The 16,579-nt window shown below is 50.2% G+C and overlaps 3 protein-coding genes across 3 annotated transcripts; all 3 read right to left on the bottom strand.

The window, feature by feature from the left end:
- Nucleotides 1-65: 65 nt before the first annotated feature.
- Nucleotides 66-4,478, bottom strand: LOC126876262 (uncharacterized). Its single transcript, XM_050639110.1, has 2 exons — nucleotides 3,356-4,478; nucleotides 66-2,818 (listed from the first exon to the last, which is right to left on the bottom strand). Exons 1-2 carry the CDS (start codon nucleotides 4,476-4,478, stop codon nucleotides 66-68), a joined length of 3,876 nt encoding a protein of 1,291 aa, XP_050495067.1.
- A 1,127-nt stretch (nucleotides 4,479-5,605) lies between these two features.
- Nucleotides 5,606-6,640, bottom strand: LOC126876261 (uncharacterized). The gene has a single exon (XM_050639109.1). The coding sequence runs from the start codon at nucleotides 6,638-6,640 to the stop codon at nucleotides 5,606-5,608; it is 1,035 nt and encodes a 344-aa protein (XP_050495066.1).
- Nucleotides 6,641-6,727: 87 nt separating this feature from the next.
- Nucleotides 6,728-11,140, bottom strand: LOC126876259 (uncharacterized). Its single transcript, XM_050639108.1, has 2 exons — nucleotides 10,018-11,140; nucleotides 6,728-9,480 (listed from the first exon to the last, which is right to left on the bottom strand). Exons 1-2 carry the CDS (start codon nucleotides 11,138-11,140, stop codon nucleotides 6,728-6,730), a joined length of 3,876 nt encoding a protein of 1,291 aa, XP_050495065.1.
- Between the last annotated feature and the right edge of the window lie 5,439 nt (nucleotides 11,141-16,579).

Genomic DNA, 16,579 nt, shown 5'->3' with positions numbered 1-16,579 from the left:
TTGGCTCTGCAGCAGCGGACGCACCTTCTGAGAGTGCGCCATACCTGGCTACGGCCGTCGATCGGTCAATAGCGCAGTCTCATCGCGTATAGGGTAGCTTGGGTCCCTGTGTGATGATTGTTCCGGTGCTCTTGTTCTATAATTAGCTCTGTCACCGGGGATTTCGGTAGGATGATCGGGTGTTTTTGGCTGAAGGGTATGGCGGAGTTGGTTAGTCGCCCTCCTACCCGGAGTAGCCCATCTTCGTCGAGGAAGGGGTTTAATGGCTGTAGTTTCCCTCCAACGTCCTCGCTTCGATTTTTTTGGAGGATCCGAATTTCAGGCGCGAAATGCTGGGATTGTAAGATTTTTATTAGCCTGTTGTGCGCTGCGGTCAGTTCGTCTGTGGTGAGATGGGCAGTTCGGTGTTGCTTATGTCTCCATAGAAGACACCGGGCGACGATTCTTATTAGTCTTGGCCAAGACGAGTAGCGATGGAGGAGAGTGTTGTCGTTAACACTCGTCCTCAGACAGATCGTCTTCTTTTGCTCCGGGAGGTCGACTACCGGTATCGGGCTCCAAACCGGCCAATAGCTTTCGCTTTGCAGGAGCCACCTTGGCCCGTTTTTCCAAATGGACGGACATAGGAATTCCTTGGGCGTCTGGCCTCGGGAGATGAGATCCGCTGGATTATCGTCGGTAGGCACATGACGCCAGTCGGAGATATTGGTCTTGGTCTGTATCTCAGCGACTCGATTCGCCACAAATGTTTTCAAGGTGTGCGGCGAAGACCTGATCCAATGGAGTACGATGGTGGAGTCAGTCCAGTAGACTATCCGCGATATCTTGGTCGTCAGGGCCTGTTGTATTGACGAAATCAAGGACGTCAAAATAAGTGCCCCACTTAATTCGAGACGTGGTATGGAGAGCGATTTGAGCGGCGCTACCTTCGACCGCGCCGTGAGGAGTCGAGTCCAAATATTGTTCTTTCGGTCAGTCGTCCGCACGTAGACGCACGCCCCATATGCCCTTTCGCTAGCGTCACAGAATCCGTGGAGCTCAATTTTCGTTGCGGATTCTAGGATGGTCTTCCGAGGGAACCTTACCGCATTTAACAACGGCAATTGGGTGTGGTATTTGATCCATGCTGTGTGTACGTCTGACGGAAGGGATTCGTCCCAATCTACCTTCAATGTCCAGACTTGTTGCAAAATCATTTTTGCTCGAACGATTACCGGCGCGAGCAATCCTAGTGGATCATATATTTGTGCGATGACTGAGCTGATTGATCGCTTTGTGATTCGGGAAGTGTCACTGTTCGTCTTGACCGAATATAGTATGGTATCGTCGGCTGAATCCCAAAAGACGCCGAGTGTTTTTAACGTGGATGACTCACCGAGATGTAATTTCTGCTTGGTGTCTTCCTCAGGTAGCCCTCTCAGCAGATCCCGATCGTTTGAGGCCCATTTGCGGATATTTAGACCGGCTAGCTTAAGTAATCTCGTGAGATCATTCCTGATTGATAGGGCTTCGTCCTTCGTATCGGCTCCGGTCAACGCATCGTCGACATAGAAGTCTCGCCGTAGGATCTGCGCTGCTCTCGGAAATCGAGGTCCCTCGTCCTCTGCCAACTGTTTGAGACATCGGATGGCCAGATACGGGGCTGCGGATAGACCGAACGTTACGGTGTTGAGTCGGTAAGTTTCGATCTCTCCGTTGTCGGCACGCCACAGAATCTTTTGGTAGGGACGATCTTCTGGACGTAGGAGGAATTGGCGGTACATCTTCTCGATGTCGCCGGTAAGGACATATTGAAATGACCGGAATCTCAATAGGATGTTCCTCAGGTCTTCTTGTAATTTCGGACCCGTATGAAGGGCGTCGTTTAGAGACACTCCCGTGGTACTTGAAGCTGAGCCGTCGAACACAACCCGTAGCTTGGTGGTGTCGCTCGATTCCTTGGTCACGCCGTGATGTGGTAAATAATATCCGTGGTCGGTGGCGTGATCCGTGTTGATCTTTGTCATGTGACCCAAGTCTAAATATTCTTGAATCACAGCACTATACGCGGTTTCATATTGTTTGTCGCGTTGGAATCGGCGATGAAGAGAGGCGAGCCTGCTCATTGCAGTGGCCTTCGATGACCCTAGTGAGGAAAGCTTTTCGTTGAACGGTAATGCAACGATGTATCTGCCTTCCTTGGTTCGTCGGACATGGTTTCGGAAATGTTCTTCACATAGTCGTTCCGATTCCGAAAGATGAGTAGTGGCCTGTCCCTCGTCGATCTCCCAAAACCGTGCGAGGTCCTCTTGCAGAGCCGTTGTGGTTGCGTGGAACGTATTTATCGCGGTTTGGGACGTGGGACTCCCCCCGATTACCCAGCCGAAGCGTGTTTTTTGTAGACGTAGTTCAGGTTCGCCTGGTTGTGCCAGATTGACCTGCCCGATGCACAGCGACGCGAATGTTGATCCGGTACTAAGTAAAACATCGATCGGGGCTGGGCAATGGAATTGTGGATCGGCTAGATGAATATTTCTGGGTAATCCCAGACTCGAGGGATCGATGGGCTCGCTTGGTACGAGGATCGATATGGCCGGGATAACAAGAAATCTCAATGTCTTCTTGTACTCGCCGTCCGTCGACGTGATGGTGGCCGTGGTGTAACGTTTTGCCGTGGTGCTCAAATTGTCGAGGGCTCCGATCTGGATCGCACATCTCCTTTGCCTTATACCGAGGGAGTTCGCGAGCCTGTCGGTCATGAAGTTCATGCTCGACCCAGTGTCGAGTAAGGCTCGGGCTCGGATTGGTTGTGCCTGTTTGTTCAAAACCTTGATCTGTGCTGTGGCCAACAGATCATGATGCAGAGGGGTGTGGGGAGATGTGTTTGTTAGTCCGATCCCCCTTGCTGTCGTAGTCTCGGACAGTCAGTTTTGCCCCGGTTGGGACTTGGATGAAGAGGTTGGGGTGGTGTTCCGGATCCGGGCTGAGCGTGACTCGTACGAGGAATGCTCTTTCGTACCTCTTGGAACCGAAGATGTATGCTTCCGTGAAGTATCGGATGTTCGCCTCGATTTGTGGGACGACCGCGACTTCGATGATCCCGATGGGGATTGTTCGGTGGAGGCTCGCTTGTGTGATGAACGACTGCCCGACGATCGACCGCTCGGTGCGCGACTGCCCGACGACCGACCGCTCGATGCGCGACTGTCCGACGACCGACTGCTCGGCGACCAACCGCTTGCCGACCGACCGCTCGACGATCGACCGCTCGACGATCGACCGCTCGAAGATCGACCGCTCGACGACCATGAATCTACCTGGGTTTTTTCGCGGTGTAGATACGTATGGTGTCGGTGACCGCAGATACGACACGAACCCGATGTACACTGTGTCGGCGAATGTCCTGTGCCTAGGCAATTTATGCACAACGATGCCTTCTTCACGATTTGAAAACGTTTGGTCGCTGATTTGGCCTTGAATATTTTGCAGTGTCTGATCTCGTGATGTCCGTTGCAGGTCGGACACACCACCGTTCTGCTGGTTGTAGCAAGGGTTCGCCCATGCGGTATGGTTGTTCGCTGACTGCGGTGTTTGTGTGTTGACCCTTTTGATTCCTTCTCTTTAGAGAGGAATTGAGTCCCGTTCGCCCGTGTTTTGAGAAAGTCTATCAGATGCTGATAGGATGGCACCTTTTGGCGGGGCAGTGTGCGTTGCCATTTACGCAGGCTGGACGCGGGCAACTTCGACGCGATCAATTCGATCATCGCTATGTTTGAAGTGACGGGCTCCTTTAGATGTTCGAGCGCCTTTAGATTTACGCTGATGGTTTCCAACAAATCCTCTAGGGCCTCTGGAGTTTCCCTTTTGATTTCCGGATAATTACGCATCAGATTCCAATGGCGCATGCAGATTTGGAGGGGGCAATTGAACTTGTCCTTCAGTGTATCAAGCGCGATGGAATAGTTGGCCTCTGTGAGTTCTAATGACTGGATACTCTGTGCGGCCCGTCCAGTTATAGATGAGCGTAGATGCTGGAACTTTTGGACATTCGTCAAACCTTCGTTAAGGTCCACTATGGATGTGAACGTGTCGTAGAAATAGGTCCAATTCTCGAGGGCACCGTCGAATTGGGGCACGCGGACCTCTGGAACGGTGGTCGGCTCTGGTTTCCGGCACGTCTCACCTCTTGTTGTAGTCGACGGGGTTGTTGCTGATATTTGCTCAAAGAGCTCTCGGAACCGCATGTCAAGCTCCCGATGCTCTTGCGATAACGAATCTACCCGCGCATCTTCCCCCTCATCTACCACACCTAACTCTTCTTGAACCTCGAGTATCCTCCTCCAAAGCTCATCGAACGAGCTGCGGCAAGATGCTAGGAAGATTCTGTTTGCCTTCCCAGACGCTTCGTACTCATCGAGTTCGCGCCTTATGGTTGCAAGTCGACGGGCTAGGACGCCTCGTCTCCGCCGTAACGTGCTGATTGATTCAGCTTGGGCCATGTTTGATTTTGATAATGAACGCCCTTACCTTGATCAAATGGACGTTGATCTGGGATTCTGTTGCTAATCGTTACGATGCGGCGTGGGCTCGTGTAGATGCTGCGCGACGGAGGTGCTTCTCTCCGATGGCGGTTCCCTTGCTCAGTTGACTAAGTGGTTGGAACTTGGATCTCACGCGACACTGTATAGTCACTGGTCAGTGCACTTTTTGGTGGCACGAGATCCGGCTCGAAGGACCATGTAAATTCGACCAATCGCGGGGAGACGTACTCGCGAGGAGAGTCGTCAACGGGGGTCGTAAATCCCCGTTACGATTATAACAATCGACACCACGAATTGATCGATCCCCTGATTTCCTTTGAGATAATGAGGGGTGATTGAGTTGGTATAACACTGGGATTCACAGTATTATAAAGTATATATTTCCAAGCACTTAGTTACAAAAGATTTGCGTGAAGAATGCGACTCTCGCGCTATGTGCAGACTGCCGCGTTAGGCGTTAGTTGGTAGACCGTCGCGTTAGGCGTTAGTTGGGAGACCGTCGCGTTAGGCGTTAGTTGGGAGACTGTCGCGTTAGGCGTTAGCTGGTAGACCGTTTGTCGCTCTTTTGTTTAATACGGAAGAAAGTTCGGTGTGGGTGTGCCCCTGTGCCTAAAGAACGCGGATTCGTTGGTCCCACTTTCGTTAGGAAAAGTGAGGGTAACGAACCGCGGTGTCGATTGGTCATGCTGCACTACTGCTCGAAGGGATGAGTAGGGGGTCTTCTACCATCGTGGTGCGTAAATGACTGTGTGTATGAGAAAACCTAGCCTGTTTTATTACAGGGCTATTCGGGTTTTCCTAATGGGTGCATACCCGCTTTCTCCGTGTTTTAAAGGCGACTAATAAACCCAAGGACACCTCTAAAACCGACTGTGTTTCGAGCATATTTTGGCTTGCAATTCTTCAAGACAATCGGATTGAAGACATATGGCGAAACAATGCAGGGAAGTGAAAGTTATGGTGGGTCCTTAGGTTTATTGAGGGTCGAAGTGCCGTTACGCAGGTCGGTTGTTGTCCGGTCGCGCGGGCTGGCGAGCAGATGTTTTAGGCGTCGTAACATCCTCCCCCCGTTGAGAGGGCACCGATCAAATTCTGGCTGTGGAGTCTGGTGTGTCGTTGGTGACCTCCTTCGCTCCGTGTGGGCGTTCGGCCTCGTCTGGATCTGGGTGGATGGGTAAGGGGACCAGTCTTTTGACGCCGCGGTCCAGGATGCTTGTTGCCGTCTGCACGGTAGCGGTCCGGATGATTCCGTCGGCTCCTGGATGGACCTTGATTACGCGGCCCAACGGCCACTGCATAGAGGGCACGTTGTCCTCCCTGAGGATTACTACGGTGCCTTCATGAATGTTGTGTTTGCCCTTGTCCCATTTGCTGCGGCGGGTTAACTCGTTTAGGTATTCTCGATACCATCGGCTCCAGAAGTGCTGCTTAATCTGGTGAATGCGCTGCCAACTGGATAGCCGTCCTGATGGAACTGTCCTGAAATCACGCTCCCGTAAACTGGTTAGGGTATCACCGATTAGAAAATGACCGGGAGTGAGGACAGGGGGATCTTTCGGATCGGATGAGATGGGAGTCAGTGGGCGTGAATTGAGAATGGCCTCAATTTCGATCACAAGGGTGTTGAGGTGTTCAAAGGTCAGGAGCTCCGTGCCGACCACGCGGATGAGATGGCGTTTGAACGATTTAACTGCGGCTTCCCATAAGCCGCCAAAATGTGGTGAGTTCGGAGGATTAAAACGCCATTGTATTTGTCGGTCGGCGAGAAAATTCTGTACCCTATCCTGGTGGTCGTCGGACTGCAATAGGGTCCGGAGTTCTTGCAGCTCCCGATTAGCCCCGACGAAATTGGTGCCGTTGTCGGTGAGGATCGTTGCGCAGTATCCTCGCCGCGAGATGAAACGGCGTAGCGCGGCCAAGAAGGCGTCGGTGGTTAGGTCGCTGACTAACTCTATGTGGACCGCCTTTGTCGCCAGACAAACGAATATGGCGGCGTACGTCTTGATTTTACGTCGGTTGCGGTCCCTCCTCTCCTTGATGTAGAATGGGCCGCAGTAGTCGATTCCGACGTTCCTGAACGGCCGCGATTCGGTAATACGCGCCTCTGGCAAATCACCCATCAAGTATTCCACTGGTGGAGGGTTGGCTCTGCAGCAGCGGACGCACCTTCTGAGAGTGCGCCATACCTGGCTACGGCCGTCGATCGGTCAATAGCGCAGTCTCATCGCGTATAGGGTAGCTTGGGTCCCTGTGTGATGATTGTTCCGGTGCTCTTGTTCTATAATTAGCTCTGTCACCGGGGATTTCGGTAGGATGATCGGGTGTTTTTGGCTGAAGGGTATGGCGGAGTTGGTTAGTCGCCCTCCTACCCGGAGTAGCCCATCTTCGTCGAGGAAGGGGTTTAATGGCTGTAGTTTCCCTCCAACGTCCTCGCTTCGATTTTTTTGGAGGATCCGAATTTCAGGCGCGAAATGCTGGGATTGTAAGATTTTTATTAGCCTGTTGTGCGCTGCGGTCAGTTCGTCTGTGGTGAGATGGGCAGTTCGGTGTTGCTTATGTCTCCATAGAAGACACCGGGCGACGATTCTTATTAGTCTTGGCCAAGACGAGTAGCGATGGAGGAGAGTGTTGTCGTTAACACTCGTCCTCAGACAGATCGTCTTCTTTTGCTCCGGGAGGTCGACTACCGGTATCGGGCTCCAAACCGGCCAATAGCTTTCGCTTTGCAGGAGCCACCTTGGCCCGTTTTTCCAAATGGACGGACATAGGAATTCCTTGGGCGTCTGGCCTCGGGAGATGAGATCCGCTGGATTATCGTCGGTAGGCACATGACGCCAGTCGGAGATATTGGTCTTGGTCTGTATCTCAGCGACTCGATTCGCCACAAATGTTTTCAAGGTGTGCGGCGAAGACCTGATCCAATGGAGTACGATGGTGGAGTCAGTCCAGTAGACTATCCGCGATATCTTGGTCGTCAGGGCCTGTTGTATTGACGAAATCAAGGACGTCAAAATAAGTGCCCCACTTAATTCGAGACGTGGTATGGAGAGCGATTTGAGCGGCGCTACCTTCGACCGCGCCGTGAGGAGTCGAGTCCAAATATTGTTCTTTCGGTCAGTCGTCCGCACGTAGACGCACGCCCCATATGCCCTTTCGCTAGCGTCACAGAATCCGTGGAGCTCAATTTTCGTTGCGGATTCTAGGATGGTCTTCCGAGGGAACCTTACCGCATTTAACAACGGCAATTGGGTGTGGTATTTGATCCATGCTGTGTGTACGTCTGACGGAAGGGATTCGTCCCAATCTACCTTCAATGTCCAGACTTGTTGCAAAATCATTTTTGCTCGAACGATTACCGGCGCGAGCAATCCTAGTGGATCATATATTTGTGCGATGACTGAGCTGATTGATCGCTTTGTGATTCGGGAAGTGTCACTGTTCGTCTTGACCGAATATAGTATGGTATCGTCGGCTGAATCCCAAAAGACGCCGAGTGTTTTTAACGTGGATGACTCACCGAGATGTAATTTCTGCTTGGTGTCTTCCTCAGGTAGCCCTCTCAGCAGATCCCGATCGTTTGAGGCCCATTTGCGGATATTTAGACCGGCTAGCTTAAGTAATCTCGTGAGATCATTCCTGATTGATAGGGCTTCGTCCTTCGTATCGGCTCCGGTCAACGCATCGTCGACATAGAAGTCTCGCCGTAGGATCTGCGCTGCTCTCGGAAATCGAGGTCCCTCGTCCTCTGCCAACTGTTTGAGACATCGGATGGCCAGATACGGGGCTGCGGATAGACCGAACGTTACGGTGTTGAGTCGGTAAGTTTCGATCTCTCCGTTGTCGGCACGCCACAGAATCTTTTGGTAGGGACGATCTTCTGGACGTAGGAGGAATTGGCGGTACATCTTCTCGATGTCGCCGGTAAGGACATATTGAAATGACCGGAATCTCAATAGGATGTTCCTCAGGTCTTCTTGTAATTTCGGACCCGTATGAAGGGCGTCGTTTAGAGACACTCCCGTGGTACTTGAAGCTGAGCCGTCGAACACAACCCGTAGCTTGGTGGTGTCGCTCGATTCCTTGGTCACGCCGTGATGTGGTAAATAATATCCGTGGTCGGTGGCGTGATCCGTGTTGATCTTTGTCATGTGACCCAAGTCTAAATATTCTTGAATCACAGCACTATACGCGGTTTCATATTGTTTGTCGCGTTGGAATCGGCGATGAAGAGAGGCGAGCCTGCTCATTGCAGTGGCCTTCGATGACCCTAGTGAGGAAAGCTTTTCGTTGAACGGTAATGCAACGATGTATCTGCCTTCCTTGGTTCGTCGGACATGGTTTCGGAAATGTTCTTCACATAGTCGTTCCGATTCCGAAAGATGAGTAGTGGCCTGTCCCTCGTCGATCTCCCGAAACCGTGCGAGGTCCTCTTGCAGAGCCGTTGTGGTTGCGTGGAACGTATTTATCGCGGTTTGGGACGTGGGACTCCCCCCGATTACCCAGCCGAAGCGTGTTTTTTGTAGACGTAGTTCAGGTTCGCCTGGTTGTGCCAGATTGACCTGCCCGATGCACAGCGACGCGAATGTTGATCCGGTACTAAGTAAAACATCGATCGGGGCTGGGCAATGGAATTGTGGATCGGCTAGATGAATATTTCTGGGTAATCCCAGACTCGAGGGATCGATGGGCTCGCTTGGTACGAGGATCGATATGGCCGGGATAACAAGAAATCTCAATGTCTTCTTGTACTCGCCGTCCGTCGACGTGATGGTGGCCGTGGTGTAACGTTTTGCCGTGGTGCTCAAATTGTCGAGGGCTCCGATCTGGATCGCACATCTCCTTTGCCTTATACCGAGGGAGTTCGCGAGCCTGTCGGTCATGAAGTTCATGCTCGACCCAGTGTCGAGTAAGGCTCGGGCTCGGATTGGTTGTGCCTGTTTGTTCAAAACCTTGATCTGTGCTGTGGCCAACAGATCATGATGCAGAGGGGTGTGGGGAGATGTGTTTGTTAGTCCGATCCCCCTTGCTGTCGTAGTCTCGGACAGTCAGTTTTGCCCCGGTTGGGACTTGGATGAAGAGGTTGGGGTGGTGTTCCGGATCCGGGCTGAGCGTGACTCGTACGAGGAATGCTCTTTCGTACCTCTTGGAACCGAAGATGTATGCTTCCGTGAAGTATCGGATGTTCGCCTCGATTTGTGGGACGACCGCGACTTCGATGATCCCGATGGGGATTGTTCGGTGGAGGCTCGCTTGTGTGATGAACGACTGCCCGACGATCGACCGCTCGGTGCGCGACTGCCCGACGACCGACCGCTCGATGCGCGACTGTCCGACGACCGACTGCTCGGCGACCAACCGCTTGCCGACCGACCGCTCGACGATCGACCGCTCGACGATCGACCGCTCGAAGATCGACCGCTCGACGACCATGAATCTACCTGGGTTTTTTCGCGGTGTAGATACGTATGGTGTCGGTGACCGCAGATACGACACGAACCCGATGTACACTGTGTCGGCGAATGTCCTGTGCCTAGGCAATTTATGCACAACGATGCCTTCTTCACGATTTGAAAACGTTTGGTCGCTGATTTGGCCTTGAATATTTTGCAGTGTCTGATCTCGTGATGTCCGTTGCAGGTCGGACACACCACCGTTCTGCTGGTTGTAGCAAGGGTTCGCCCATGCGGTATGGTTGTTCGCTGACTGCGGTGTTTGTGTGTTGACCCTTTTGATTCCTTCTCTTTAGAGAGGAATTGAGTCCCGTTCGCCCGTGTTTTGAGAAAGTCTATCAGATGCTGATAGGATGGCACCTTTTGGCGGGGCAGTGTGCGTTGCCATTTACGCAGGCTGGACGCGGGCAACTTCGACGCGATCAATTCGATCATCGCTATGTTTGAAGTGACGGGCTCCTTTAGATGTTCGAGCGCCTTTAGATTTACGCTGATGGTTTCCAACAAATCCTCTAGGGCCTCTGGAGTTTCCCTTTTGATTTCCGGATAATTACGCATCAGATTCCAATGGCGCATGCAGATTTGGAGGGGGCAATTGAACTTGTCCTTCAGTGTATCAAGCGCGATGGAATAGTTGGCCTCTGTGAGTTCTAATGACTGGATACTCTGTGCGGCCCGTCCAGTTATAGATGAGCGTAGATGCTGGAACTTTTGGACATTCGTCAAACCTTCGTTAAGGTCCACTATGGATGTGAACGTGTCGTAGAAATAGGTCCAATTCTCGAGGGCACCGTCGAATTGGGGCACGCGGACCTCTGGAACGGTGGTCGGCTCTGGTTTCCGGCACGTCTCACCTCTTGTTGTAGTCGACGGGGTTGTTGCTGATATTTGCTCAAAGAGCTCTCGGAACCGCATGTCAAGCTCCCGATGCTCTTGCGATAACGAATCTACCCGCGCATCTTCCCCCTCATCTACCACACCTAACTCTTCTTGAACCTCGAGTATCCTCCTCCAAAGCTCATCGAACGAGCTGCGGCAAGATGCTAGGAAGATTCTGTTTGCCTTCCCAGACGCTTCGTACTCATCGAGTTCGCGCCTTATGGTTGCAAGTCGACGGGCTAGGACGCCTCGTCTCCGCCGTAACGTGCTGATTGATTCAGCTTGGGCCATGTTTGATTTTGATAATGAACGCCCTTACCTTGATCAAATGGACGTTGATCTGGGATTCTGTTGCTAATCGTTACGATGCGGCGTGGGCTCGTGTAGATGCTGCGCGACGGAGGTGCTTCTCTCCGATGGCGGTTCCCTTGCTCAGTTGACTAAGTGGTTGGAACTTGGATCTCACGCGACACTGTATAGTCACTGGTCAGTGCACTTTTTGGTGGCACGAGATCCGGCTCGAAGGACCATGTAAATTCGACCAATCGCGGGGAGACGTACTCGCGAGGAGAGTCGTCAACGGGGGTCGTAAATCCCCGTTACGATTATAACAATCGACACCACGAATTGATCGATCCCCTGATTTCCTTTGAGATAATGAGGGGTGATTGAGTTGGTATAACACTGGGATTCACAGTATTATAAAGTATATATTTCCAAGCACTTAGTTACAAAAGATTTGCGTGAAGAATGCGACTCTCGCGCTATGTGCAGACTGCCGCGTTAGGCGTTAGTTGGTAGACCGTCGCGTTAGGCGTTAGTTGGGAGACCGTCGCGTTAGGCGTTAGTTGGGAGACTGTCGCGTTAGGCGTTAGCTGGTAGACCGTTTGTCGCTCTTTTGTTTAATACGGAAGAAAGTTCGGTGTGGGTGTGCCCCTGTGCCTAAAGAACGCGGATTCGTTGGTCCCACTTTCGTTAGGAAAAGTGAGGGTAACGAACCGCGGTGTCGATTGGTCATGCTGCACTACTGCTCGAAGGGATGAGTAGGGGGTCTTCTACCATCGTGGTGCGTAAATGACTGTGTGTATGAGAAAACCTAGCCTGTTTTATTACAGGGCTATTCGGGTTTTCCTAATGGGTGCATACCCGCTTTCTCCGTGTTTTAAAGGCGACTAATAAACCCAAGGACACCTCTAAAACCGACTGTGTTTCGAGCATATTTTGGCTTGCAATTCTTCAAGACAATCGGATTGAAGACATATGGCGAAACAATGCAGGGAAGTGAAAGTTATGGTGGGTCCTTAGGTTTATTGAGGGTCGAAGTGCCGTTACGCAGGTCGGTTGTTGTCCGGTCGCGCGGGCTGGCGAGCAGATGCTTTAGGCGTCGTAACATTCCTAAATTCCAATTAATAAGTAAAAACCGGAACGACCAAAATTCCCTGGACCGCGTAATCCGCATGAAAATACAAATTCAGCGTCGAATTCGAAGAGATAGATGAAAGAGGGATTCGATGGTAGAGCAAATCGGACGAACGGTTTGTAACACGAGACATTAATAAAGTTGGTGGAGCCGCGGAAAGCGGATGGAAATGGAAATTTTCCGATTTTAATATCGGCGAATGCATCGGGACGCGAGAAGAAAGATCAAAAGGTTGACTGTTGATTAATTTGAGCGGCACGCAAGCCACGAGCCCCGAGCCCCGAGCGTCGCGATGCTCGCGTGCGCCGAAGCTACTGCGATCGAGCGAGCGTCGTAACCTCGGTAAATAACCCGTCGTATAATATTACGTACACTGATCAACGATTCGGAAAGGGAGTTTCGCTAACCGGGGCATCGCCCCGCCGTCGTGCGAAAATAAACTAATTAGCCTTTGGGGACGTCGAGGCATGCCCCTCGACGCCCCAGCGGATTTCAAGTCGTCGATTTTGCAGCTAGCTGCTGTTACGTTCGAACCGTTTGTAAACCAGTGACGCGCAATTTGGGATAGCGATTGCGATCGAAATCCGACCCCTCTCGAGAATCCTACGGAAAGAGAATTTCTTTCGCAGTGGTTGGTCTGGCCGATCCAAGTTTCGGCGCGCGTTGTCGCGATGCCTAATCGCTGCGTTGCCGATCGTCGTTGCCATTGGAACGCGCGGCGAGCGAACAGCCGTGAGTTTGCTCTGTACACTCGAGGCCTGAACTTAAAGGCTTAACGACCTGTTTGCCGTTGCAGCTCGGCAGAAACGAATCTTCGGCGTTCGCCCGAGCTAAACCAGCGAATATTCGAGCGGCCTGCCTCGGAACGGTCGCTGAATTTCTGCTGAAAAATTAATCAACGCGGAACGTAGATCGCCAGTGATAAACACGTGAAAAACCATGCGCTGATGATGGGGGGGGGGGGGGGGAAGAACGGCAACGGCAACGTTGTTGCCAAACGAATGTAATGAACGGGCAAATACGCGTTTGTTTGCAAGTACCCTACGGCGAGCAAATAACGTTACGCGAAACACGCGGCCCGGTTTCATCCTGTGTCGTCCTTTTATACACACGCGTGAAAAATTTCGCGGAAATTCGCACTGGCGACGCAGAATCGTTGCGCGGAAGAAATCTGGCCGACTCCTGTTAATAAATTTATTTCTTACAAAATTTACCCGTGGACCGCGCTATCCTGCCGCCCGTGTTTCCATCTCTTCGCCAGGAATTTGGCAACAGAGTTTGCGAAAAGTTACGGGCGCCGACTGGAGAGAACGGCGAGACCGGTTTTTCTAAAATAAAAAGATCCTGCGAAATAGACGCGGCGAGTGCCACGGTCAGTCTTGGAAACTCGAGTCTCCGCGAAAACTCCTTCCGCTTCTGGCTATACGTACAAGTATATCAACGCGCGCCTTGCAACGCGTCTCGTGCCGTTTTTCTCCTATTCTGCTTGCACGTTTCTCAAAGAGAATACCTAATACCAAGGTGGCCTTCGCTTTACGCGTCTGTGCGATTCCCGCGATGGAAAAAACGTCGCGCTGTTCAGCAAACCAGCGTGCAAGCAACGACAATACGTATACGACGTTGCATAAATCAACGAATGTTCGCGTATAGAAACTTGTAAAAAAAATCCACTGTCGAAAAATAGAAAAATTCGTACTCGTGCAAAGATCAGCGGGAAACGAAACGATTTTCGACTCGTAACCAAGCGTTATAGTCATAGGAATGTAACGAAACGGCGCGCAAACAACCGACGCGAAACCATCGTGACGCAAAAGCATTTCGCGACAGGGAGCGCGGGTCCGACCGTAGCGAAAAACCAGCAGCCAGCCCGCTGTCGTTTCACCCAATGGGGGATTGTATCGATATGTCGAGGCAGCGTCGCTGAAACCTGCTGGTGGCAGAGAGCCAACGATAAGGGCCGCCATCTATCGACCGTAAGAGCCTCCTTTTGTATTAACGACGCTGTTCCGACTGTAATTCTGAGCCTCTGTACTCCGGCCCAACGTCGCCAGGTTATTAAATCCCGGGATATAAATGAGTTAATATTATCCACGCGCCGCTAGCTCGCACTCTTTTCTTCGCCAGAGAAATGGATTTTCCGCTAAACTTAAATTGCTTAGCGATCGCCGGATGTGAAAGTTTTATCGAGTTCGTCGATAAAGAGCTTTCGCGTACAACCGACCCGATCAACGTACCATCGACACGCGACAACTGCCAACGATTTACGACGGTTACGATGGTATTACCTTTTCTTCACGATACTTTTCTTTTTCTTTCTCTTCTTCCGCCGTATTTGAGTTGATCACTATGGTTGGTCGCTTTACGTCATCGTGTACGAGGGACACGCCGAATAAAGTTTGTGGAAAATCATTACTCCACGGATCCTTTTCATCGAGTGTTCCAAGATAGCCGTTAGTGGAATTTTCGACCTCGTTTAAGACCCATCAACGAGCTGAAATCTGCTCGCCAACTTTACTCGGAATTCAATGCTTTTCAATTACAAAGATTTTCCGGTTAACCGTTCCTTAATTAAACATGTAACTATACCGAAACGTTTAAATTTCCTTTTGAACCTGGTATACAGGTCAAAGCTACTCCAGTTTACTCTGCTTTTTTCAGAACGTCCCTTTCAATTTCGCTGCGCGGAACGTCGGGAAAGGAACTCGAATACGAACGACTATTTCTTTTCTTGCCCCTCGATATCCGCACTACGCACGCGTTCGTTACGCGTTCGCGACCGTTGCCACGTATGTCTTCTTCCAAATATTCGACGGAAGGATGTAGGAAGCATGTCGGCCTTACACTTTTATGATATGGCGCTTTGTATCGCGAAGCCATCGAAAACAGTTCCGTCGTCGAGTCCCGCCACGAATATATGGGCGGTGTAAAGCAGACCAGTAAACAGCTACATACCGTTTTATACGAAAGTCCCAAAAATGGTGGCGAAAATTACTTTTTTGCGGATTGGAAATATCAACAATAAATTCTTACTTATTATATAACGCAAACCAGAAGAAAAAGAATAAAAACAAAATAACGCATTTGCAATTCGTACGTCGCTTGATGGGTCAATTAATTGGGCATTTTCGTGACGCCGACCTCAAGAATACTTCATCAACTTCTGGAACAGCAGAAAGACTAAACGGCCTTTTACATGTCATTCGGCGAGATGACACAGAAGGAAGTAAAGATCGTGTGGTATGTTGTAATCGGAAAATCAAAGGTAGAAGAAGAGAATCGATGTACTATTATGCCACTCGTTTGGTTAAACCGGCCCTGCATACACGCAATTGCTTCGAAAAATACCACACCGTGCAAGTATATGAAAGGAGTCATAAACGTAGCAAAAGTAAGTATCTTTTCCTGGATTTTGACAAAAGAATTCTGTTATATTCAAACAAAGTCCTAGTTTTTATTACGCAAATGTTTTTTCGCATAGAATTAACACCAATGAATAAACGGATAACAGAAGAATTAAACGAAGTGGAACTAGTACAGTGCATAAAAGTACTATTGAAATCAAGCGAAAACATGAAAAGATCGAATTCCGTACCCGGATTACCTATAGAAATCATGTCTATAGAAATCATCTAAAGCACAAAAGATAAAAACAAGAAAAAGGATAGTAACACGGGGAACCAATCATCCTACAAAGAATTAGTACATTAAAATAAAAGATCAAACGCAACGGTGAAAAATTACTAGCGTTGCTGGAGAAGAAAAAGAAGAGCAGAATAACAGAGGAACAAAGAGAGTGAATACGAAATTAGAAAAGCTTTCCACAACTTCATAAGAAACTACTGGAAATGTAGAATGGAAAACATATCCAAATAAAAACCCAAAGAACTTTCACCATCGATTAACTGCGTCTTCCGCCCAAAAAACCACAACATAAGTGATATACTCTGACACAACCAGAACGGATACAAATAGGAATTCATGAAAGCCGACATGTACCGTCACACAATTCGACGAAGACAATAATATAATCATTATCGATAACCATGAGATACTAAACATACTAACATAGAGAAATAACATTTATTGTCTGGATGGTTATAAAGTATAAGGAGAAAGCTTAGGATATTGGCAAAGACGACTGAATTCCAACTGAAATATTCAGCATATACCGAATGGGAAAAACGGTCAGAGTCTACTTGGGGGTACGTGACTGCTGGGCCGCATGGGCACGCTCCGCGTTACATAGACGAAACCTTGAGTATCTCCAAATAAAGGGCCTAAAAAGGCTAATTTGGGAAGTCATAAACTAA

The sequence above is a fragment of the Bombus huntii genome, unplaced genomic scaffold (assembly GCF_024542735.1).
Source record: "Bombus huntii isolate Logan2020A unplaced genomic scaffold, iyBomHunt1.1 ctg00000068.1, whole genome shotgun sequence".
Lineage (NCBI taxonomy): Eukaryota > Metazoa > Arthropoda > Insecta > Hymenoptera > Apidae > Bombus > Bombus huntii.
This window is presented reverse-complemented; position numbering and strand designations above follow the sequence as displayed.